The sequence below is a fragment of the Mustela putorius genome, unplaced genomic scaffold (genome assembly GCF_011764305.1).
Source record: "Mustela putorius furo isolate JIRA1106 unplaced genomic scaffold, ASM1176430v1.1 tig00003859_pilon_pilon_pilon, whole genome shotgun sequence".
NCBI lineage: Eukaryota > Metazoa > Chordata > Mammalia > Carnivora > Mustelidae > Mustela > Mustela putorius.
In genome coordinates this window covers 34,391,403-34,416,348 of record NW_025422011.1, presented here as the reverse complement: position 1 = coordinate 34,416,348, position 24,946 = coordinate 34,391,403, and the positions used below count along the sequence as shown (strand labels likewise).

The window sequence follows — 24,946 nt, the reverse complement described above, 5'->3', positions numbered from 1 at the left end:
TTTTCCTTTGTTCTGTGCTTGCATCTCCAGTAGGAGAAGGAGGAGACCGAGGGGCAAGGAGTCATGGCTTCCAATGCCAGCCACGTGTTGGAAGCCGCTCTGGAGCAAATGGACGGGATCATCGCAGGTACGCGCAGGGAGCCCTCACGACTCACAGCTTACCCTCCATCCTAGAGGAATCGTTTTCTGTCCTCTGACCTTCCTTCTCACAGCTCACCCTCCATCCTAGAGGAACCATTTTCTGTCCTCTGACCTTCCTTCCTCGCACAGTGAGAAGCCCCTCGGTAGAGGGGTTGTGTTTCATTGTGTATGCCATCTGTTTGTGTAGGAGTTTGGGCTCATGGAAGTTTTTGATGCCTGGGTGAGGTTAGGGCTGCCGAGACAGCATGCGCACCTGCACGGTGGCAGGCCTTGAACTGCGACGTGGCGTGGGTCCCGGCCCTATGGCAGTTTGGCTGCAATAAGATCACTTTTACTGTAAACTGGCCAGAGCACATGATGGTTTATCATAGTCGAGCTGAAGCGAAACTCAAAAGTGGCGACTTTGCTACCTGAGTGCCTATGTCAGCTCCCTTCCCCAGCTGGTCTCCAGTGTGTTTGGGACTCAGGAGGTCATGTGGTGTCAAATCACCTCATGACCTAAAGATTGTTCTTGGGGTGCCTGGGTGGCTCAGTAGGTTAAGCATCATTTTTTTCTTAAGATTATGTGTGAGAGAGAGAGAGAGAGAGATAGGTAACGTGTGAGTAAGGGGAGGGGCAGAGGGAGAGGGGGAAGCAGACTCCCCTCTAAACAGGGTGCTTGACATGCGGCTGGATCCCAGGACCCTGGGATCATGACCTGAGCCACCCAGGCACTCCAGCATCAGACTCTTAATTTTGGCTCAGGTCGTGATCCCAGGGACCTGGGATCTAGCCCCATGTCAAGCTCTGTGCTCAGTAGGGAATCTGCCTGAGGATTCTCTCTTTCCCTCTCCCTCTGCCCCTCCTGTCCTGATTTCCCTCTCTCTCTTCAGTAAATAAATCTTAAAAAATAAAGAGAAGAGAGAGAGAGAGAGAGAATGCTCTTTATGCCATATTGTATCTTAAACCGATCATAGCTGACTTAACATTCACATTTGCCAGTTAGGAATACTCCCTAGAAAAGACCCAGCAAAACTGGTTAATTGGAAAAAGGCTGCCAGTGAGCTGTTTGGGCTCTTTAACTCTTCCATAGTGGGAGCCCAATACCATATTGATTAGAATAAACCTGTCATTGGAGATCTTTCCTGAAGATCCCAGGTCCTCTTTCTGCCCCTAACCCAACAACAAGTCAGTAGCCTGATTTGCCATGCCGGACATGCTTCTTTGGGATTTTGCTCTTCTTCGTGTAGAGCTTCAGCTGGAGGAGGCTGGGGATGGGGGCTTAAGCTGAATGTGGCTAAAGCCCAGGATGTGTGTGTGGGTACCTGATATTACCCCTTGCCAGGCATTTGCTGTAGCTTCTACCCTGCAGAGAGAATCTGACTCACTGAGGGTTCTGGGTCTTGGTGCCTGGGATAGGGGTGGGATTGTATGTTGAAGATTCCTTGTGTTTTTTGGGTCCTCTGCAGCCAAGCTGCTTGGCTCAAATCCTAGCTCTACTGCGAGCTGTTTACCTGACCAGGCTTCAGTTTCCTCATATTTTAAATGGGAGTAATAATAGTACCCACCTTAGAGGATTGCCGTGTTTATCCACATAAGGTGCCGAGAACAGTGCCTGGCACATACTAAGCACTCTAAAATGTTAGCTTTTAATAAAGTAACAAGAGATTGAAAGAAATCTTTATTACGTTACATCCTCTCTAGGGACATGGTAGAGTTCTTATTATTTATTCTGGACCTCATCTCACCCATTTGAGTTTTGGGTCTTTCATTGAGTAAGGCTTGTGCATGCCTTGCTAGACTCACGCAGGGCTGCAAGATTCATGCATAGTCTTCTGAGTGGTCTCTGCCCTGTTCTGGCCCTCTACAGGCTGTCTTTCACAGAGCAGCAGAACGATCTTTGAAATGTACATCAAATCACAGTATTCCTCTCTCCAAAACTCATCCGTGGCTTGCCATCTCAGGATAAAATCTGAAGTCCTCAATGGAGCCAGCACTTTCAGACCCAACCTGGCCTTTGGCCGCCTTTATGACCACACCTCCTACCACTTTCCTCCTGACTTATCTTGCTTAAGCCTGCACAACAGCTGTCTCCAGACCTTTGTGCTTGCTACCCCCTTCACTGGAATGCTGTCCTCCAGATACTGTTCTATCTGATCTCTCCCACCCAATCCCATCAGAGAGGTCTAACCTAACCCTCCTTAATTAGCATCCCCCCATCACTCTGTCCTCATATCCTGTTTATATTTTTTTACAGCACTGATCACCACCTGACCTATTACATTGCCATTTGTCTCTTTGTGTATCGTTGGTCTCCCCACCAGTTTGTAAGTTTCACTAGGACCAAGGCTTAGCTGCTCCATCTCTAGCACCTCAGTAGGTCTGCAAGCACATATTAGGTGTTCAATAAGTACTGTCACATACACATTGTATCTAACTTTGTGAACAGGCTCTCCTTCTCATTGGTTAGGCACCAGCTGTTCATTTCTACAGTGTCTTCTTCTCTGGTTGTGCACTGAATTTCGTTTATTATTTTCTCTGGTGCCTTTCACTGATTCTTCTGGGCTCACCAGTTACTAGGTTTGTCTGAAGATTTGGTGATTGGCATATCCTGTGAAACATCTTTCAAGTAGTAATTGTCTCACACAGACATTTGACAGGAGCTGTTTGGCAGATAACTGAACATTGAGGTAATTAGTGAGTATCTGGAGGGTATATGTTCCATACCATTTCTGATGACAAGAATGATAATTTTTTTAAAAGACTTTATTTATTTATTTGAGAGAGGGAAAGAGAGAGCACAAGTTGGGGAGGGGTGGAGGGAGGAATAGACTCCCCGCTGAGGGGGCCCGGCGCAGGACTGGATCCCAGAACCCTGGGAACATGATCTGAGCTGAAGGCAGATGCTTAACCAGCTGAACCATCTAGGAGCCCAGGAATGATAATTATTGAATGTCTTTGTATAGGACACTCTTCTGCAAGATTATTAATACCCTCCTCATATTCAAGGTGTTTGGGCCAAACTGGACCAAAGAGCTTAAGAGTTTTTGTGGTTGTTAGTGTAGACTGTTGGGGCTTGAATCCCAGCTCCATCACTTAGGACTAGCTGTGGGATGTTTAGGCAGACTGTTTAATCCCTATCTGAGCTCAGTTTTCTCATATATAAAATAATGGTATTCGTACCTATCTAATATTATTGAGAGGATTAAATTAATGCAAATAAGGCACACAGGAAGTACTCAGTTGGTATAAGTTACTATTTGTTTGGTTGAGATTAGTACTGACATGATTTTTATCACCCAAGGTCACAGTGCTGGTAAATGTCAAAACTTTGAGTCTAGGGCCATCTGAGTCCCTTCAGGGCTGCTTTCCTGCCTGCACTGGTGTTATGATGATGTGTAAGAGAACCCTAAGGGCTCTGTGGGGCCATCTGTAGAGAAGAGTTAACTGAGAGCGGGGTCAAGTTCTGTTCTTGCTGTATACCCTAGCCAAAGTGACTTTGCTCTTATCTGTCTTACACATCAGACTTCCAAGTAAGGGTTCCTTTGCCAGAAGGGTGGCAGCCAAGAAAAGGTTTGAAAACTGCATCACCGTGTCACGATGCCACCAATCCCACGGAGATGACGTTTTTAGGTGAACATTTACAACATCCTTTCTGCATTTCTGCCCTCGTGTTAATTTGAATGATGTCCAGTGATGCCGAACTACCAGAACACAGTTGCTTCTGCATCTGTTAAGGTGCTCAAAGGAGTACCCAAGGACTGTATTCTCTCACTTTCTGAAGACACAATTACCACTTATTTCAAATGGAAGGAGTTTTTACAGGCCCCCTGCACACCCTGGTAACAGTCATTTACACAAAAACAACACAGGATCCTCCTAAAATGGACACCGTTCCTTCAGTAATGATGGTTCATAGTTATAACAGTACAGAATGAGGGTTTCCTTTTATTTATTACTCTGTACTATGATAGGCTCAGTTCCACTTTCGAAACTCTTTCCAAAAAGAGTACATGTAGGGCATGTGATATCAAGATTTCTGTAATTAAGTCTTCAAGGGGGGATAAAAGGTGTCATGGTGGCCCTTCAGGCTCCCAGTGGCTCTGGAGGTATGAGGAGAAGAAAGGTCTTGCAAGCAGAAACATGACTAGGAGATGAAACTCCTCTTAAGGCTAAATTCTTGAAAGCTGAATGAGTGTTTCCTGGGTATGATGATACTTGATTGGCACCCCAAAATTCTATGCCAGAAAGTTGGAAAGAGGTGACTTTAAAGAACCCAGCCCCCTTGTCAGAATGATTTGTTCCTCGTACAAAAGTCTGTTGTTAGCTTCCAGCAGGATGTTAACCTTTGCTCTTGCTCCTGATTAATCCCTGCGGTTTGGCCTGCAGATCATACCATAATTGAATTACACTCTTGACAATTGCAACTGAACTGAATATATTGCTTAAGTACATCCTTCTAGGTAACCCAGAGCGACTGCCACATCTTCTCATTTTGCGTGAGGCTTAATTTGTGGGCTAACAGGTTCAGTGGCTGCTCTGTAAGGCCATTTCTGTGATAGTACCAGAGAATCCCGTGGTCAGGACACAGAGGACCACGCACCCCTCTTCACTAGCAAGAGGTCACGCAGGCAGTCATCTGCAGGCTGGTCAAAAGGAACCTGTTAAAAAAAGAGGTTGCTCTGGGCCTTTCTGCTAACTCTGATTTGTGTCTGGGTGGGGTTTTGTTGTTGTTTTTAAAGATTTAGGTTGGGGGTAGAGAAAGTTCTGGTCAAGACTGAGATTATTCACCTTGGCTGTTGAATGACTTCAGCTGTGACGTTAAAGGCTGCTGATGAGTCCATGCTGGGAACATGCTCTGTTAACTGGCCTTGTCCAAGCCCTCTCTGAGCAGGGTCAGCACCCAGTGGTCATTGGTAAGGGAGGGGCAGAACTGAAACCAGCCTGTTTTCCATTCAGGATTCAGGCTGAGAGTGCTGGGCTCCGATTCTGACCCAGGGACGGTCAGAGGGGAAGTTTGGAGGTGTCCAGTGGGCTGAGGGGTCAGAGACTAATCTTTATGTAACGAAATCAAAGTGGACCAGGGTGGCAAGCGCTGTTCGACAACCTTCATTTTAAGTTTTCCTCTCGCCGGCAGAGCCCCTCCTCCACAGCTTCAGGGCTGCGTGGCCTCATTTTCCATTCTCTGAAGGAGTTTGAGTAAAATTGGCATTATCACTTCTTCCTTCCGTACTTGCTATAGTGTGGGTATAGGAACCGACCTTACAAAACCAAGTGGACCTGGTGTTTTCTTATTGAAACATTTTCTTTTCTTCATGGTCATCAACAGTGGTTTTAATTCTCAGTGGAGTTTTGTCAAGTTATATCTATCTAAATATTTGTACATTTTACTGAGATCTTTAATTTTGTTTCTTGGGGTTTTTTTTAATAGACTTTATTTATTTATTTGAGAGAGCAAGCATGCGCATGCGTGCAAGCATGCCAGCGCAGGTGCAAGTGGGGGGAGGAGCTGAGGGGGTGGGAGAGAAAGAAGGAAAGAATCTGAAGGGGATTCCATGACCAAGCGGGAGTCGGATAAGGGCTCCGTCTCATAACCCTGAGCTCATGACCTGAGCCGAAAGAAACCAAGAGTCGGATGCTTAACCTACTGAGCCATCCAGGTGCCCCAGCGTCTTTAATTTTTTTAGCATAAACATGGCTATCATATATATATATATATTTTTTTAAGATAGATTTATTTATTTATTTGAGAGAGCACATGTGAGCATGTGCACGCTCTTGAGTGGGGGGAGGGGCAAAGGGAGTGAGAAAATCTCAAGCAGATTCCATGCTGAGCGTGGAGCTCTCTTGGGGCTCGATCTCAGGACCCTGAGATCATGACCTGAGGTGAAATAAAGAGCTAGTTGCTTAACCTGAGCCACCCCAGGTGCCCTAGCTGTCATATTTTTTAAAGGTCTGCTACACTTGTTATGTCTCTGTTTATATTCCTAATATTGTTTAATTGTACCCTTTATTTTTTTTTGTCTTGCCAGAGTTATCCTTTTTTTTTTTTTTTTTTTTTTTTTTTTTTTTTTTTTGAGAGAGAGAGAATGTGAGGGGGAGAGAGAGGATTTTTTATTTTAAATATTTTATTTATTAATTTAATAGAGAAAGAGAGATCATAAGTAGGCAGAGAGGCAGGCAGAGGAGGAGGGGGAAGCAGGCTCCCTGCCCAGCAGAGAGCCTGGTACAGGGCTCAATCGCAGGACTCTGAGATCATGACCCTAGTGAAAGGCAGAGGCTTAAGCAGGCTCCATGCCCAGTATGGGGCCAATGCAGGCCTCAGTCTTATAACTCTTAGATCATGACCTGAGCCAAAGTCAAGAGCTGGACACTTAACCAACTGAGGTACCACCCAGGTACTGCTTGCCAGAGTTATTGTTTTGATTATTATTTTCAAAGAACTGATTTTTGCCTTTGCTGATTAGTCTCCATTATATATGGGGGATATGTTTGTATATATTATTTATTATGTAAATAGATAGTAAATAGATAAATATGTATATTTGTGTAGGTTCTCCAGAGAAACAAAACCAATGTGTGTGTGTGGAGAGAGAGGGAATTTTTGAGAGATTGGTTGACAGATTGATTTTAAGGAATTGGCTGACATGATTATGGAAGCTAGCAAGTCCAAAACCTATAGGCCAGGCCAGCAGGCTGGAGATCTGGGGAAGAGCCAGAGTTGTAGCTCCAATGTGAAGGTTACCTGCTGGCCCAATTACTTCTTCTTCTAGGGAGATCATTCCTTTCCTGTTACAGCCTTCCACTGATTTGACAAGGCCCCACACATATGGCAAGCCACCTGCATTAGTGAGAGTATACTGATTTTAATGTGAATCTTGTCTAAAAAGTACCTTCACAGGGGTGCCTGGTTAAGCAACTGGCTCTTTATTTCACCTCAGGTCATGATCTCAGGGTCCTGAGATGGAGCCCCAAGAGAGCTCCACGCTCAGCATGGAATCTGCTTGAGATTTTCTCACTCCCTTTGCCCCTCCCCCCACTCAAGAGTGTGCTCAGTGGGTTAAGCCTCTGCCTTTGCCTCAGGTCATGATCCCAGCGCTGTGATTGAGCCCCATATGAGGCTCCCTGCTCTGTGGGAAGCCTGCTTCTAAACTCTCCCAGTATTCCTGCTTGTATTCCCTCTCTCACTTTGTCTCTCTCTGTCAAATAAATAAGTAAAATCTTTAAAAAAAAGTCTAGAGGGGAGCCTGGGTGGCTCAGTGGGTTGAGCCTCTGCTTTCGGCTCAGGTTATGATCTCAGGGTCCTGGGATTGAGCCCCATCGCTGCTCTCTGCGCAGTGGGGAGCCTGCTTCCTCCTCTCTCTCTGCCTGCCTCTCTGCCTACTTGTGATCTCTCTCTCTGTTGAATAAATAAATAAAATCTTTAAAAATAAATCTAGAATAACGTTTGATCCAATATCTGGGTGTGTGGCCTAGCCAAGTTGACACATAAAATTAACCATTACTGTATCTATAGATAAATTTGCATTCTGTAGCTGTACTTACTATATTTGTATTTAACTTATTTGAATGCTTTTATCATTTTTTCTTTACTTACTTAAATGTATCCGTACTCTTTTAAAAACCAAATTAAAAAGCCAATCAGTAATAGATATTTTCACCTGGCTGGTAACTTCATTGTGTCGTGGTTAAGTGGTCTCTAATACATATCCTTTGGAATTTATTGATCCTTGCCTTTTGGCCCTGACTATAACAGTGTCGGTGGTCCTTACTCTCCCACGCATGTGTGAAAGGTGTGTGCCTTCTCCCAGTCATCAGGTGCAATGTCCTCTGTTTGTTCGGTACATGCACTTTGTTTAAATCTTTGCTACCATCACTGGGTTTTGTTGTTGTTGTTGTTTGTTTTGTTTTTTGTCTGCTTGAGCTTATCAGTTTCTTAGAAATCCATATTCTACTAAATGGTGGATTTTGTCTCCTTATAATTCTGAATATTTTGCCTTATATTTTGAAGCTTTGTTTTGTATTATATAAATACACATTTAAAATTAATACTTCCTGGTGAAGGCTTTCATCATCATATAATTACACCCTGCATCTCTAGCAATGCTTTTTGTCTTTTTTTTTAACAATTTTATCTTTTTATTTAAGAGAGAGAGAAAGCATGATAGAACACAAGTGGGCAGGGAGAGGCAGAGGCAGAGGGAGAAGCAGGCTCCCCTACTGAGCAGGGAGCCCAAAGCAGAACTCCATCCCATTAGGACCTGAGCAGAAGGCAGACACTTAACCAACTGAGCCACCCAGGTGCCCCAGTGCTTTTTGTCTTTTAAAGACTGTTCAGTCTCATGTTAATCAGTCCATCCCAACTTCCTTTTGGTTACTATCTTCTTGGTATTATCCTTCTAACATCCTTTTCAATCACAGACTTTCAGTGTACCTTTGTCTTTGGTGTAGTTTTTGCCAGAGGGATAGAGATGCATTTTCAATTTTTTTTTAAAGATTTTATTTATTTATTTGACAGACAGAGATCACAAGCAGGCAGAGAGGCAGGCAGAGAGAGAGAGAGAGAGGAGGAAGCAGGCTCCCTGCTGAGCAGAGAGCCTGATTCGGGACTTGATCCCAGGCTCCTGGGATCATGACCTGAGCTGAAGGCAGAGGCTTTAACCCACTGAGCCACCCAGGCGCCTGCATTTTCAATTTTTAACTGAGTTGACAATATCTGTCTTTTAACTGGTCGGTTTAGTCTGTATATATCTATTTTGACAATTCATTTGACTGTTTATCTACTTACTGTCTGATGTCTACTTGTCTCACACTTCCCTGACTTCCTCCCCTTTTTTATTGTTTTAAAACATCAAATTCGTTGCATGTGCTCTTACTTCAGAGTCAAGACCCAGTGTCCTCCTGTGGGGTGGGCTTCTCTAGTTGACTGAAGGTAGTGCCCTTTTGTAGCCCGGCTCTGCAGAGCTCTCCCCTCCGACCTCTCCCTGTGCTCAGGTCTTAGCTTTGTTCCCTGTCCCCCTTGAGTGGCCTGTGGCCCAGGTGATAGGCCATCAAGGAGTGGTGCACAGGGCAAACACTAGCTCAAATGCTCTCTTAGGCCCCAGGTTCTGAGCTCTGAAGATTTCCATCGGTTCAGTTGCATAAAAGAGTGTGTGTGTGCATGGATTTTTAAATTTGGGGGTGTTCTTGGAGGGTTTTCTCTGTACAACTAGTTTGCTCCTGCCTGCCCTATTTCTGCCATAATGCTGTCACCTTCTTGGCTCACTGTCCCCTTCCTCCATCTTCAGAACCCTCAGTGGCAGGTGGAGTCTTCAGGTCATGTTCCTCTGACCCAATCAGTCTTCTGGCTCCCTCTTCTCACTTAAGAGCGCATGTGAGTAGCAATACAGGATAACTGCCTCGTCTCAAAATTCTTCACCTTAGTTGTGTCTATTAAGTCCCATTTGCAGTGCGAGGTAACACATTCATAGATTTCATGGTTAAGGACATGGTCGTTTTTCAGGGAGTAAGGGTGTCATCATTTCGTCTACCATGGTAATCGTTAAGTAACATCCCATTAGTCCCTTCCTTGGTTTTAAACCAATTAAGGACTAGACATAGTGGTCAGATGGAAAGAGAAGTAGTGGCTTTATCTTAGTTTTACGCATTAAGAAAGTTAGTTTGACCTGAAGACCACCCTGAGGATCTTGAATACCAGACATTCTACACACACACTTACACAGGAAATGGAATTGAATCCCCAATGACAGACCTCCACCTTGTGGAGAAGAGCTGGCCTGAGAAAGCTTCGCCAGAGGACAGGGCTTGTATCCAGGGATGAGCAACTCTGGGGAGAGGAGGGGCCCCCTGTCAGTATTCCTGTCAGAAGATGTGTTCCTCCTTTGAGGAGAGGTTGAGTGAGGGGAGGCAGGGGCAAGGCCACAAATGTGGCTACAGTGGCGTCCACCCTTCCTTTCCACGGAAATAGGGAGACGGGAATAGTCATTGAATCATTGAGTCAATGACTTCAATACTCATTGAAGTCATTGAGACTTCCTCTGAGGCCTAGTCTATGGTCAGCTTTTTTTTTTTTTAATTTGAATATATTATTGAATGTATTTGAATAGCTGACATGCAATGTTACATTAGTTTCACCTGTATAACATAGTGATTCAAAAGTTTGTACCTAACGCTTTGTTCTCCATGGGTATAGCTACCATCTGTCCCCATACATCTCTGTTACAGCATCATTGACTAAATTCCTTGTGCTGTGCCTTTAATTTTGCTGGTGACTTGCCTGTTATGCAACAGAGAAGCCTGTATCTCCCCCTCCCCTTTACCCATTTTGCTCACCATCACCTTCCTCCCCCCAGCAACCATCAGTTTGTTCTCTGTATTTACAGGTCTGATTCTGCTCTTTGTTTATTCATTTGTGTGTATGTTTAGATTCCACATATGAGTGAAATCATATGGTATTTATCTTTCTCAGTCTGATTTATTTCACTTAGCAGAATACCCTCTAGGTCCATCCATGTTGTCACAAATGGCGTGATCTCATCATTTTTATGGCTGCATGTGATATTAATATATCACATTTTCCTTATCCATTCATCTCTCCGTGGACCCGTGGGTTGCTTCCGTATCTTGACTATTGTAAATAATCTTACAATAAACACAGGGGTGTGTATGTCTTTTTGAATTAGCGACTTCGTTTCTTTGGATAAATACTCAATACTGGAATTATTGGATCATATGGTATCTCTATTTCCAATTTTTGGAGGAAACTCCATACTGTTTTCCATAGTGACTACAATTTATATTCCCACCAATGGTGTATGAGGGTTCCTTTTTCTCCACATCCTCACCAACACCTGTTATTTCTTGTCTTTTTTTATTTTAGTCCTTCTAGCACATCTGTGGCCAGTTTGGACAAAAGTGCTTCACATGTGCTTGAACACAGTGCACCTTAGTGCACCTTGTCTAGTTTTGCGGGGCAGAGGTCTCAGTCCTTTGTTGTCCTGGTCGATCACCACCGTATTTATTATTTGCTATTTAGGTCTGCTTGATCTGCCATTTCCCAGGTTTGATGGTCACAATGTGCTATCTTTTTTTCTTTTCTTTTTTTTTTAATTGCCATAGATTCGGTTTTCAGAATTTATGTGTCCAGGTGCATCTGTGAAAAGGCCTGGATTTCCCTGTGTGGCACTCAGGGCTGCTGAGTTGTGCTGTCCGATCTACAGGCTGTGCACATGGCTTCTCCTTACTGAGAATACTGGGAGCAGTCCCTTCCTTCACTTCTGCAACACAGAGTAGGATTAGTCACTTCTTGAAGATTTGACAGGGCTAACTGATAAAAACATTGGGCATGATACTTTCTTTGGAAAAAAAGTTAAATTGTGATTCAAATGGTTCAACAGATGACAATTTAAATTATTCTTTACAGGACCATTCGGATGATTTTTTTCTTGGTTTTTATAATTTCATCCATTGATTTTGTGTGTGTGCATGTGTGTGTGAGACTGTTTTCAATAGTTTGACCCAATGCTCTAATATATGGAGTCCTTTGCTATATCTTTTTGAATACTTTATATTTCAGTCGTTCAGTGTCATAATTTTTGTGTGTGTGTCTCTTAATAACATCAAAGAATTGGATGTATTTCTATTCAAATTTGTTAGTTTAAATAGGCGAGTTTAATGCATTTATAATAATAATAATTATTATTATTTTAAAATATTTTATTTATTTATTTGACAGAGAGGGAGATCACAAGTAGGCAGAGAGGGAGGCAGAGGGGGAAGAGGGAAGCAGGCTCCTCAGAGAGCCCAATGCGGGGCTTGATCCCAGGACCCTGAGATCATGACCTGAGCCAAAGGCAGAGGCTTTAACTCACTGAGCCACCCAGGCACCCCTCATACTTGTATTTTTAACATGTCTCCTGACCATGAAGGCTAAAGATAAGTATCTTTAAAGAAGAGGAGTTCTTCCTCATTAATATACCTTACTCTTAGAAGGTTTTGATTTCTACCACTGCCCTGTCGTCCACTTTGTTTTTGTGTAGTATTCCAGCATCATCTTGATTCATATCCTCCAAATTCTTGTGATTTTTAATTAACAGTGTTTATTTTGCATAACAAAATATATTAACAACTGCTCCGACATAATCGGTTCTTTTTATGCTGTACCTTGCTTGGTGCAGTTTCCTTTTTCATGAAGGAAATCCTTAAAAAGTCCATCAGGAATAAATTGCATGAGTCACCGTCACTTAATCTTGAGTTCCAGTTTATCTCGTGCAGGTTACAGGTTGTAAATAATGCTTTGTCGTTGTTGGAATTTATTGCCCATGAGAAGTCAGTTGACAAGGTAACTATAGACTATCTGCCTTTTATCTCTAGTTGTGCCTTTTTGTTTGTTTGTTTTGATTGTGTTTATTTATTTATTTGTCAGAGAGAGAGAGAGAAAGAGAGTGCCCAAGCAGGCAGAGTGGCAGGCAGAGGCAGAGAGGGAAGCAGGCTTCCTGCTCAGCAAGGAACCTGATGCAGGACCCGATTCTAGGAGCTGGGATCATGACCTGAGCCAAAGGCAGTGACCCAAACGGCTGAGCCACCCGGGCGTCCCTCTAGTTGCCTTTTTTTTTTAAGATTTTATTTATTTATTTGACAGATAGAGATCACAAGTAGGCGGAGAGGCAGGCAGAGAGAGAAGGGGAAACAGGCTCCCTGCTGAGCAGAGCCCCCCGATGAGGGGTTTGATCCCAGGACCCTGAGATCATGACCTGGGCCTCAAGGCAGAGGCTTAACCCACTGAGCCACCCAGGCACCCCGCTCTAGTTGCTTTTAAGTGTCCTCTTTATCTTTGGTGTTCTTGAGTTTTACCGTGTGGTTTCTAGGGTGGGTGTGTTTTGACATGTATCCTTTTGGGGACGCAGTCTGTGTCTTCAAAATTAGAGGACGCAAGTTTTCAACTGTGAGAAGTCCATAGCGGTTTTGTCTTTGTTGCCTCTGCTTCATTCTCCACATTCTCTCACACCCCCACTCCCATAATTCTCTTGTCTGTTCTTTAATCTGTCCACTTCACTTGAAACTACAGTGTTGCATTTTTTGTTTTGCTTTCCACTTGGTTCTTTTTCAAGTTTTTGTCTTTCTTCCTCATGTTTTCTTATTCTTTCATTAAGGTTTCTATTTCTTCCTTTTCCCCTTTAACCGTGTAAAACTTACTGTATATGCCTCAATAGACAAGCATTCCCAAATAGACAAATACGTACTCTTAATATTGATTGATTGGCTTAGACTCATGTGTATTTATAAGTACTTACATAAAATAATATATTTATGAATTTCTTGTCTTGGTGGCACATTTTTAACAATTTTACTCAAGCATTATGTTTCTCTCTAACATGCTATTTCTATCATGATGAACGCTACCTTTTGAATAGTTTTAGCATTCCAGAGCAGTTGCAGAGCATTTGCAGATGTTAATAAAATGTAGATCCATGTTTGTAGGGCCAATATAGGACGTAAGAGTCTGTATTTCTGCTGAGCTCCCAGGTAATGCTAGTGCTGCTGATGTGTACCAGATTTTAAGTGGCAAAGTCTTAGAAAACATTATTTTTAAGTTGTTTTAAATACAGCACTTCTAAAATTCACATATGATACTGTCATCAGATATTTCATTTCATGCCCAAGAGCCCCCATCTAAATGATTAAATATCATTGAGTACAATTTTAATTCCAGTATAGTTCATATACAATGTTATGTTAATTTCAAGTGTACATTATAGTGATTCAACACTTCCATACATTACCTGGCACTCATGATGATAAGTACTCTTAATCCCCATCACCTGTTTTACCCATCCCATTCATCTGGTAACAACTTGTTTCTTCTCTATGGTTAAGAGTCTATTTTTGGGGGGTGCCTGTGTGGCCCAGTCAGTTAAGCATCTGCCTTCAGCTTAGGTGATGATTCCAGGGTCCTGGGATCAAGTCCCACATCTGGCTCCCTGCTCAGCTGGGAGCTTGCTTCTCTCTCTGCCAGCTGCTCCCCTTGCTTGTACTCTCTCTCTCTCTCTCTCTCAATCAAATAAATAAATAAAATCTTCAACAAAAAAAAAGTATTTTTTTGGTTTGTCTCTTCTTTCTTAAATTCCACATATGAGTGAAATCATATCATATTAGTCTTTCTCTGAATGACTTATTTCACATAGCATTATACTCTTTAGAAATATCTATGTTGTTGCAAATGACAGGATTTCATTCTTTTTTATGGCCGAGTAATATTCCATTTTATATCAGGTTTTCTTTATCCATTCATCTATTGTTGGATACTTGGGCTCCTTCCATAATTTGGCTATTTCAAATAATTCTGCAAAAAACATAACAGTGCATGTGTCTTTTTGAATTAGTATTTTCAGTCTTAGGGTAGATGTCCAGTAGTGGAATTACTGGGTCATGTGGTATTTCTATTTTTAATTTTTTTAAAGACCCTCCATACTGTTTCCCCAGTAGCTGCACCCATTTGCATTCCCACCAATAGTGCACGAAGGTTCTTTTCTTTCCACATCCTTGCCAACACTGTTGGGTTTTGTGTTTTTCATTTTAGCCATTCTGACCAGTGTGATGTGTCATCTCATTGTGGTTTTGATTTATATTTCTCTGATGATGAGTGCTGTTGAACATCTTTTCATGTGTCTATTGACCATCTGGATGTCTTTGGAAAAATGTCTGTTCATGTCTTCTGCCCATTTTTTAATTGGATTATTTGGGATTTTTGGTGTTATGTAAGTTCTTTATATATGTGGATACTAACCCTTTATCAGGTATGTCATTTGCAAATATCTTCTTCGATTCAGTAGGCTTTTAATTCTGTTGAAGCTTTTTATTTTGATGTAGTCCCAATAGTTTATTTTTGCTTTTGTTTTCTGTGCCTCAGAAGACATATCTAGAAAACTGTTGCTATGGCCAATCAAAGAGGTTACTGCCTGTGTTCTCTAGGATTTTTATGATTTCAGGCTTTCATATTTAGGTCTTTAACCCATTTTAAGTTTATTTTTGTATATGATGTAAGAAAGTGGTCCAGTTTCATTCTTTTACATGTAGCTGTCCAGTTTTCCTAGCACCATTTGTTGAAAAGATGGTCTTTTTCCCATTGTTTATTCTTGACTCCTTTGTCAAAGACTAATTGGCCATATAATCACAGGTTAATTTCTGGGCTCTCTATTCTGTCCTATTGGTCTATCTGTCTATTTTAGTTTCAGTACCATCCTGTTTTGATTACTACAGCTTTGTAGTATAACTCAAAATCTGGGAATATGATACTTCCAGTTTTGTTCTTTTTCAAGATCACTTTGGCTATTTGAGGTCTTCTGTGGTTCCATACAAATTTTAAGATTATCCCAGTTTTGTGTAAAATGCTCTTGGTATTTCTATAAGGATTATACTAAATCTGTAGATTGCTTTGGGTAATGGACATTTTAACAATATTTATTCTTTTAATCCATGAGCATGGAATGTCTTTCCATTTCTTTGTGTTGTCTTCAGTTTTTTTCATCAGTGTGCTATGGTTTTCAGAGTACAGGTCTTTCACCTCCTTGGATAAGTTTGTTCCTAGGAATTTTATTATTTATGGTGCAATTGTAAATAGGATTGTTTTCTTAATTTCTCTTCTGCTGCTTCATTATGAGTGTATAAAAGTGCAACAGATTTCTGTATATTGATTTTGTATCCTGCAGTGTTACTGAATTCACTTATTAGTTCTGGTAGTTTTTGATGGAGATTTTAGGGCTTTCTATATATAGTTTCATGTCATCTGCAAATAGGACCATTTTACTTCCTCCTTAACAATTTGGATTCATTTTACTTCCTTTGATTTCTTTTAACTGTCTGATTGCTGTGGCTAGGACTTCCAATACTATGTTAAATAAAAGTGGTGATAGTAGACATCTTGTCTTGTTCCTGACCTTAGGGGAAAAGGTCTTAGTTTTTCACCATTGGGTATGATGTTAGCTGTGGGTTTTTCATGTATGGCCTTTATTATGTTGAAGTATATTCCCTCTAAACCTACTTTGTTGAGGGTTTTGGTTTTTTTTTTTTTAAATCATGAATGGGTGTTGTACTTAGTGAAATGCTTTTTCTGCATTATTGAGATGATCATATAGTTTTTGTCCTTTCTCTTACTGATGTCATATATCATGTTAATTTGTGAAAATTGAACCACCCTTGGATCCTAGGAATAAATTCCACTTGATTGTGGTGAATGATTTTTTTTTTAAATATTGTTGGATTTTGTTTCCTAATATTTTTTGAGGATTTTTGCATCTATGTTCTTCAGAGATACTGGCCTGTAGTTCCCCTTTTTTGTAGTGTCTTAATCTGGTTTTGGTATCAGGATTAATGCTGACCTCATAGAATGAATTTAGAAGCTTTCCTTCCTCTTCTTTTTTTTTTTTTTTTTTTTTTAATAGTTTGAGAAGACTAGGTATTAACTCATCTTTATAGGTGTTTGGTAGAATTTACCTGTGAGATCATCTGGTCCTGGACTTTTGTTTGTTGGGAGTTTTGTTGTTGTTGTTGTTGTTCTTGGGATTTTTTTTTTTAAGATTTTATTTATGTATTTGTCAGAGCGAGTGAGCACAGGCAGACAGAGTGGCAGGCAAGGCAGAGGAAGAAGCAGACTCCCTGCTTAGCAAGGAGCCCGATGTGGGACTCGATCCCAGGACGCTGAGATCATGGCCTGAGCCTAAGGCAGCCGCTTAACCAACTGAGCCACCCAGGCATCCCAGGATTCTTTTTTTAATACTGATTCAATTTCATTGCTGGTAATCAGTCTGTTCAAATTTTCTGTTTATTCCTGTTTCAGTTTTTAGAGGTTATATGCTCCTAGGAATTTATCCATTTCTTCTAGGCTTTCCAGTTTGTTGGCATATAATTTTTCATGATATGCTCTTGTCCCCTTTGTCTTTCTATTGTGTTGGTTGTTTAACTCTCCTTTTTCATTTCTGATTTTGTTTATTTGAGTCCTTTCTCTCTCTATTTACCTCTTTGATGAGTCTGGCTAAAGGTTTATTAATATTATCGATGTTTTCTAAGAACCAGTTCCTGGTTTCATTGATCTGTTCTATTGGGTTGTTGTTGGTGGTGGGTTTTTTTTTTTTTTTTTTAGTTTCTGTGTTGTTTATTTCTGCTCTAATCTTACTATTTCCAGTCTTCAACTGGATTTGGCTTTTGTTTGTTCTTTTTCTGACTCCTTTAGGTATAAGAGTAGGTTGTTTATTTGAGATTTTTCTTGCTTCTTGAGGTAGGCCTGTAGTGCTACAAACTTTCCTCTTTGAACAGCGTTTGCTTTATCCCAAAGATTTTGGACTATTATATTTCCATTTTCATTTGTCTCCACGTCTTCTTAAATTTCCTCCTTGACCCATTCATTGTTCAGTAGCATTTTATTTAACTTCATGTATTTGTGTTCTTCTCAGACTTTTTCTTGTGGCTGATTTCTAGTTTCCTAGTATTGTGGTTGGAAAAGAAGCATGGTATTACTTCAGTGCTTTTAAATTTGTTGAGACTTGTTATGTGATCTATTCTGGAAGATGTTCCATATGCACTTGAAAAGATTGTGTACCCTACTGTTTTCAGATGAACTGTTCTGAATATATCAGTTTTAGCTCCATCTGGTCCAAGATGTCATTCAAAGCCACTGTTCCTTGTTAGTTTTCTGCTTGGAAGATTTATCCATTCATGTAAGTAGGGTGTTAAAATTCCCTACTATTATTATATTACTCTCAGTTACTCCCTTTATGTTTGTTATTAGCTGCTTTATGTATTTGGGTGCTCCCATGTTGAGTGCATAAATATTTACAACTGTTATATCTTCTTCTTGGATTGTTCCCTTATGAGTATGTGATGTCCTTTTTTTCTTGTTATAGTCTTTGTTTTAAAGTTCTGTTTCTCCGATTTGATGTGAGTATTGCTACCAAGGCTTTCTTTTCACTTCTATTTGCATGAGAAATGCTTTGTATCCCTTCACTTTCAATCTGCATTTGTCTGTAGGTCTGAAATGCATCTCCTGTAGGCAGCATATAGATGGGTCTTGTTTTTTATCCATCCTGCCACCCTATGTAGTCCATTTGCAAAATAATTATTGTTAGGTATGAACTTATTGCCATTTTGTTACTTGTTTTGTGGTTGTTTTGTAGTTCTTCTCTTGGCCTTTATTTTCTTGCTCTTTTCTCAACAATTTGCTCACTTTGTTTACTAATATCCTTGGATTCCTTCTCTTTATATTTTGCATGTCTTTGATTTGTGGTCAACATCTTATACCTATAGCGTCTGTATTAAGTTGATGGTCACTTAAGTCTGAACCCACTAAAAAGTCATTTTTGAAAAGTTTATCTTTCACATATGTGACCCTATGACATACATACTTTGTATGAGGGAAGACAGGACTGTGTGTTACTGCAGCATAACAGCCTGGAAGATCACTAGCTTGAAACAGCATAGTTTATTTCTTGTTCATCTTCTGAGTTCTCCCTAGATCTGCTGGGAGCTCTGGTCCCTGTCATCCTCTCTCTTAGACGTGGGCTGATTCAGTCTCCACCATTACCAGAGGCCAGAGCAGAGAGAAGAGATATGGGGAATCATATACTGGTTCTTAAAGACTTTGATATTTATTGGCCAAAGGAAGTCATGTGGCCTTAAATAACTTCAAGGGGCAAATGCTTAATCCCACTATGAGCTCAAATAGAGGAGAAGCAAAGCATCTATAAATAACCCTAGTTATTACCGCATACCTACTTACTTGCCTTTGAAAGTGATAATTAAAAGGCTTCCAGTAAAATTCTATGCTTCCATTTTATGGGGTCTTATTTCCTCTAATAATTACTAAATCTATATTAAGCTTTAGTGTTTTTATCCTTAAAATAAAAATTCCCGGTAACCTCCCTAAACATCAAAATTCAGTATCAATTGTGGTGATTTGCTGGTGCAGTGGTTTCAGCTTGGGTTGCACACAAGTCATCTGGGAGCTTTTTATTCTTCCAGGTCACACCTCAGACCAATTAGAACCTCGGATGTGGGGCCCAAGCATCTGTAGTTTGTAAAACTCAATATGCATATAAAATTGAAACCTTTTGTGCTAATCCGTCTTTCCCCAAAGAGTGCCTTGTTGTTCAATAAAGTGACAGAGTGCCCCCAGAGAGAAACTTTATTAGGGTTTGAGTATAAGGTGAATTGCTCTTTTCCTAGAAGTAATTTGGAGCGTAACACCTTGTCTCTTTTATATTTTGTGTTATGTGTTATATTATCGTCTCTTTTATCTTGCTCCATTATCCTCACAGGTATGAGGGCATATATCTTCTTCTTTGTTGTATCTGGCAGTTCCATTTTGATTTGGTTCCCTCTGTGGTTGTAATTTTTCCATAGGAACTAATCATCCAAAGGGAATGTGTGGAGTATGGAATTGAATCTTCTGGGTAACTTTTGCCTTTGCTAATGCTGGGCCCTAGGAGTTTCACCATTCCGGACCCTTTTGTGAGCCTGTGTGTTGATGTAAATTGCAAAACAAAAGAAGGGGGGATTATGTACTTTATGTGTACATATATCACATACAGAAATAGGCACAGAAAAAAAAAAGGCACAGATACACATGTGTACACACTCACACACACCCCTTGAACAGTGGGGAAGCATCCCAAGGCTTTAGGGCAAGGGAGGGCTCCAGGGAAAGGAAGAGACTTGTCCAACACCACAGCGTAGCAATAAGGTTAATGAAAATCTCAGTCTTCCTACCTACCCCTGGTCTGACTGGCCTGACTGATCCTCCATGAATGAAGCTGTACATGTTGGAGCATGTCTGGGATGGTCAGGGATCACTCATCATTTCCTTGGAGACTGGGGTGGTGGCAGGGATGGGGGGGTCTTACTCTATTTCGGTCCATTTTCTTCCCTGAAGCCGGCTGTGGCTCTTCCCAGTCAACTCTCCATTGGATTTGCAGGGCCCAGAAACTGCTGAGCACACACCAGAGTGTGGGTAATGGGCAGTTTCCCAGCTCCCCAGAGCCATGGACTTGTTTGTGGATTGTGACCCACAGTTCCCTCTATCCTGTGCTTTCAGAAAGCAAACCAGCAATCAGATAGTAATTGTTTCCTTCTGTGTGGATTTTTCCTTGCGAGGACTGCCGTGGCAACTAGGAAGCTGGCTCTTAGAAGGGTGGAGGGACCTAGATGTAGACGCCAGGCCTGCCGTGTAACTGGGCCTGTGGTGGCCCTATTTCCCACATTTTCCAGCAGGGCCCTGATTCCCGCTGGCCTTATAAACAATCCAAGTACCCTAGAAATTCCACCACCGACCCCGTATTTTCTGAAGTGTGTTTTATTGCGGAAAGAATCACAGAAATCCTTTGTCAGACTGTGTCACCCCAGTTTTTGGTCTGAAAAATAAACCACTGTGTTTATGTAAAGAAGACTTTTTGTTTGTTTGCTTAAATGGTGAGGTTCAGAAAGGCAAAAACAAGTCTTGTTTGGGACAGTTGAAATTAGAGCTGACCCAGTCCAAGCTGTCTCCCTCTCTTAGCTGTTCCTCCAAGCAAGCGTGCAGAGCCAGATGCCCCTTCAGCATCTTGGGTGGTTGGGGGCAGGAGCCGGGACCCCAAGAAGTTTGCCCACTAGGCCAGGGACCCTGGCCTCAGAGCTTCACAGCCCATGATGCGGGGATGAGATATGGATTACATGGTCACTCATACAGCTGTGAAGTGGGAGTCTATAAGGGGATGTAGAGATCCCCCAAGTGGGAAGATCTAGAAAAATTCCAGTCTGCTAGAAGCTCACCAGTGCTCACCAGAGGTGGCACTGCGTCACTCTGCGACACCGTACAGGGCCAGTCCAGAGTGAGGAACTGCTGTGGAACAAGAGGAGAGGAATGCACATCCAGGGAGGGGACCGTGCAGACAGCCCTATAGCCTTAACTTAAAGTAAGGAATCTAAAGGCAGCAGAAAGGCTGCTCATTGTTTTAGCAGGGATGTTTTGGCTCCTGATGAGGGCTGGCTGTTTTCACCCAATTATCTGGGGCTCTTAGCTTCTATGCATCACTCTGGCTGGGCAAGTTGTCCCCTTGGTCCCATCTCTTCCTGTCAGGCCCAGTCCAGGATTAAAGATGATTTCTGCCGAGTCTGCTGTGTGAATGGTTCTGCTGAGGCGGAAGTGGTTTTCTGGGCTTCCTGTCCATCTCTGTCCCCTATCTCCTCTCTCTTTGCCTTTTGCCAGTTCCTTGCCCATGGCATCCACCCTTCTTACCAGGTTCCCACCTCTTTCTTGTTCCAGGCACTCAGACAGGTGCAGCAGATACCAATGACGGTGGCTGTGAGCCTGCGCGAGCCTCTCCGGTCTCCCACACAAACCCCTTTCCAGTGCTCCATCTCGTTGAGGACTTGAAACTGGCCCTGGAGATGCTGGAGCAACCCCAGGAGAGAGCAGCCCTCCTGAGCCAGATCCCGGGTCCCACAGCTGCCTACATAAAAGAGAGCTTGGTGAGTGGGACTGTGGCCTGTTCGGGAAACCACTGGGGAACATAATAATCACATAAGGCCAGGGCGTTCGGAATGGCCACACTGCCTGGGGACTATTACCTCATCTGTGCACCTTCCAGGTGCTTCTTGCTTCCCATCTGGCTTTGGCCAGCCAGTCTTTGGCCTTCCCCGCAGGCCAGCAGCTTAAGCCACTCGGTCAGCCTGCCTGTGGGCACCAGTCACGCTCTCTGGGATGGGGGACATCCAGGGCTGGAGGAGAGCAAGCAGGACAGTTCTTTCCTGTGGGATTACAAGTACAACTTGCCAAATTATGATCCCCAGATGGGGTCCCTATCCTCAGCTGTCCCCCCTGCTCCTTGTCTCTTACAACAGTTGCTCTCCTCACCCAGCCCTTCATTGCCGCCCCTGCCCTTCAGACCTCTTTGCCCTGGTACGCTTTGTCCCTGGAGCAGGATGCAGGGTTCCTGAGCCCCCTCCTGCTCTCTAGGTCAAGGCTGCACATCTGCTAGTCTCTGACGGAGGCAGATGAGTAACCAGAGCTGTAAATATATGGCTTTGGTGACCTGTCTCCTTCCCCCAGGGAGACCAGCTGGTCAGCTCTAGGAGCCTCTCGATATTCGGGAGTGGGGGAAAGTGAGGAGCTTGCCCGCTGAGGAGGTATCTAAGATCAACCATTCCAGGGCAGGAGGGAGGAACCTGGGAAGCTTGAGGGAGCATGGGATTGCCTGAGCTGAGTTTGAGGATGGAAGCCAAAATGCAGTCTTCCAAAGCCAGAGCCCTGCAGACTGATTCCAGATGGGAAGGTACACACCGAGGGGGGAAGGCAGGCATGGGCACTGAACTGGGAGGTAGAGGTTGATGTTGGAAACCAAGGAGGTTGGGATGTCCTTGTCCAGAGGCCAAGTCATTTGCAATGAGACAAGTTGCATGCCAGATGTCCTAGCGGGCTCTCTGTTCAGGAGTCCTCGGTCAATACAGTCTTCTACCCGAGCCTCCCTCTGAACGCTGAGGAGTTCTTCACTGCATTCATGTGTTACTCAGTATTTTCAGTACGCAGCCTGCCTGCCTCGTGTTCTATAACATACCTACAACCCTGTGGAGGGAGAGTGGTGGCCTCCCAAAGATGTCTGTGTGCTAATCGCCGGATCCTGTGAATGTTACTGTACACGTCAAGGGGAAGGTAGCTGATGGAATTAGGGTTGCTCCTCAACAGAGTTTAAATAGGGCGAACAAGGGGCATGGATTGCCCAGGGGGGCCCAGTGTCGTCACTGGCATCCTTAGGAAGGAGGTGGCGAATCTTCGGTGTGGGACCCATGGGAGTCAGGCTTTCTGGATGGAAGCAGGTCAGGAGCCCAGGGTCTGGGGGCTAGGAAGGTGGCCCTCCCCTGAGCCCCCAGCCAGGGAAGCAGGCCTACCAGCACCTTGGCTGGAGCCCAGCAAGACCCCTTGGGGGCTTCTGACTTCCAGAACTATGAGACTGTATGCTTGCCTTGTTGGAAGCCACAAGGTTTGTAGTCCTTTGTGAAGGCAGTGGTAAGGAATACAGCCGGATGTTGCCTAGGGAAGGATGGGGAAGCCTTCAGGATGGGTCTCTGGTGGGCCTGTTGCCATCTAGGTTTGAAAACCTCCTCATGTCACCCCCAGATGAAGACCGTCGTTGGTGGTCTCTCAGACTTGTGCCATGACCAGACAGAAGTCTGCATTTGCTCCTCCACCCACTTTTCCCAGTCTGTGGTTGGCTTTCATTCTCTCTCCCGTCCCAGGCCAGAGGGGTCTCTGCCTCCCTGGAGTTCCCTCAGGAATTCTGGCTGTTCCCATAGTTCCCGCTCCCCGAGGCTGTGCCTGGCCTCTCTCCAGTCCACTCTGATCATCTTTTGCTCACCTGTGTGGACAACTGAGCTTTCTAAGGCCCACTGTCCCCCGGGTGTGGACTGTGGACACCCATCCCTCCCTCCATTTCTGCTAGCCTGACTGACTCCGGCTGTAGTATTTAAAGGGAACTTGATGACACATAAAGAGAATTGCTGGTCCTTAGCTCCTCCACCTGTAACCCTGGGTCCAGATGCATTTTAGAAACAGAACATAATAAACTTCAGAAAGGTGAGTGCATACATCTATATCTAGGATATATTCTGTCTTGAGCAGGAGTGGGTTGACCTTTCTACAGTAAGATGTGTGAATATCCACATGACGTGGGACAAAGACTATAAATCTATCAGGCCCAGTTAGGCTGCCAAATAAGTTTGGCACCAATTATCTTTTAAAAAAACAAAATAAAACCTTTTGGTCTTCAGAGCTTTGGGGGTTTCAGAATGGCAGGTAAGGGACTGTGAGCTTATATTTGGAATGTTCCTGTGTAGAAAACAAAAATTTCAGACCAAACTGTTGGATATTGGATTTCACTGCTCCCCATATCCATCAGCCAGAATTCTCCTAACGTCACTTGTTGACTCTCTCTGTCCTTGGGCTGGCCTGTCACCATGTGCTGGGGGCCCACTGGAAACTTCCACAGCCTCCTCCGCTGTTCCATGAATCCTTGCCTCAGCCTGCAGAAGTTTGGCATCTGGTTTTAAATGTCCCCCCTCAGCTTTCTGGGGACATTTACCATCACAGAACCAAGAGAGTCACTGAAACGGGTTCCCCAGCAAAAGCCCAGTCTGCCCAGAGTTTGGAAACAGCTCGTGGTTTTACCCTTCACTGTGTAGTTTACGATGATGACGTACTTATATGGACATGCCTGAATTTATGCGACCATTTCTCTAATACTGACATTTAGGTTCTTCTTCCTCTTTAACCACTATATAGCTTTGCTGCAGAGAATGTCCAGAAATATTGTCTTTTTTCTCTAGATATTTCTGTAAGATAGAGTCCTAAAGGTGGAATTAAAGTAGAGTTAACAGACAGAATACAGGATACCCTGTTAAACTAGAATTATAGGTAAGTGATGGATAAATCTTAGTAAGTTTGTCCCATGCAGTTTGCTAAGTCTGGCAACTGTAACCCAAGGATATTAATATCTTTAAGCCTTTGACACATTTTTTCCAAACCACTTTTCAGGAAGATTTTACTCATTTATATTTTCACTGGCAGGGTTTGAGGTCCATCCTGATCAACAACAATCACTAAGATTTAAAAAAAAAAAAAAAACCAAAAAACAGTTTTACTAATTTCTTAGGAGAAAATGTCTTTTTACCACTTTTGCATTTCTTTGCCTACTGGGAAGCTAAACATTTTTTTTTTTTAATTAGTATTCTTCTGTATGGTCTCCAAAGTTTTGATCTCTACCCCATCTGGAAAAAAAATTCATTTCCATTCATTCATATTTATAAA

The 24,946-nt window shown here is 42.9% G+C and overlaps 1 protein-coding gene across 6 annotated transcripts in view; it reads left to right on the top strand.

Moving 5' to 3' along the window:
• Positions 1 to 24,946, top strand: part of PPFIBP2 (PPFIA binding protein 2) — a 145,787-nt gene that overhangs the window by 31,413 nt on the left and 89,428 nt on the right. For 4 of the 6 annotated variants that reach the window (XM_045065865.1, XM_004780164.3, XM_004780163.3 and 1 more), the window contains exons 2-3: positions 34 to 127; positions 21,410 to 21,615. In XM_045065865.1, coding sequence (XP_044921800.1) covers positions 34 to 127; positions 21,410 to 21,615 — 300 coding nt within the window. Of the gene's footprint in view, positions 1 to 30; positions 128 to 21,409; positions 21,616 to 24,946 lie in introns of all 6 variants that reach the window. The other 2 variants (XM_013049785.2, XM_004780165.3) reach the window with 1 other exon arrangement.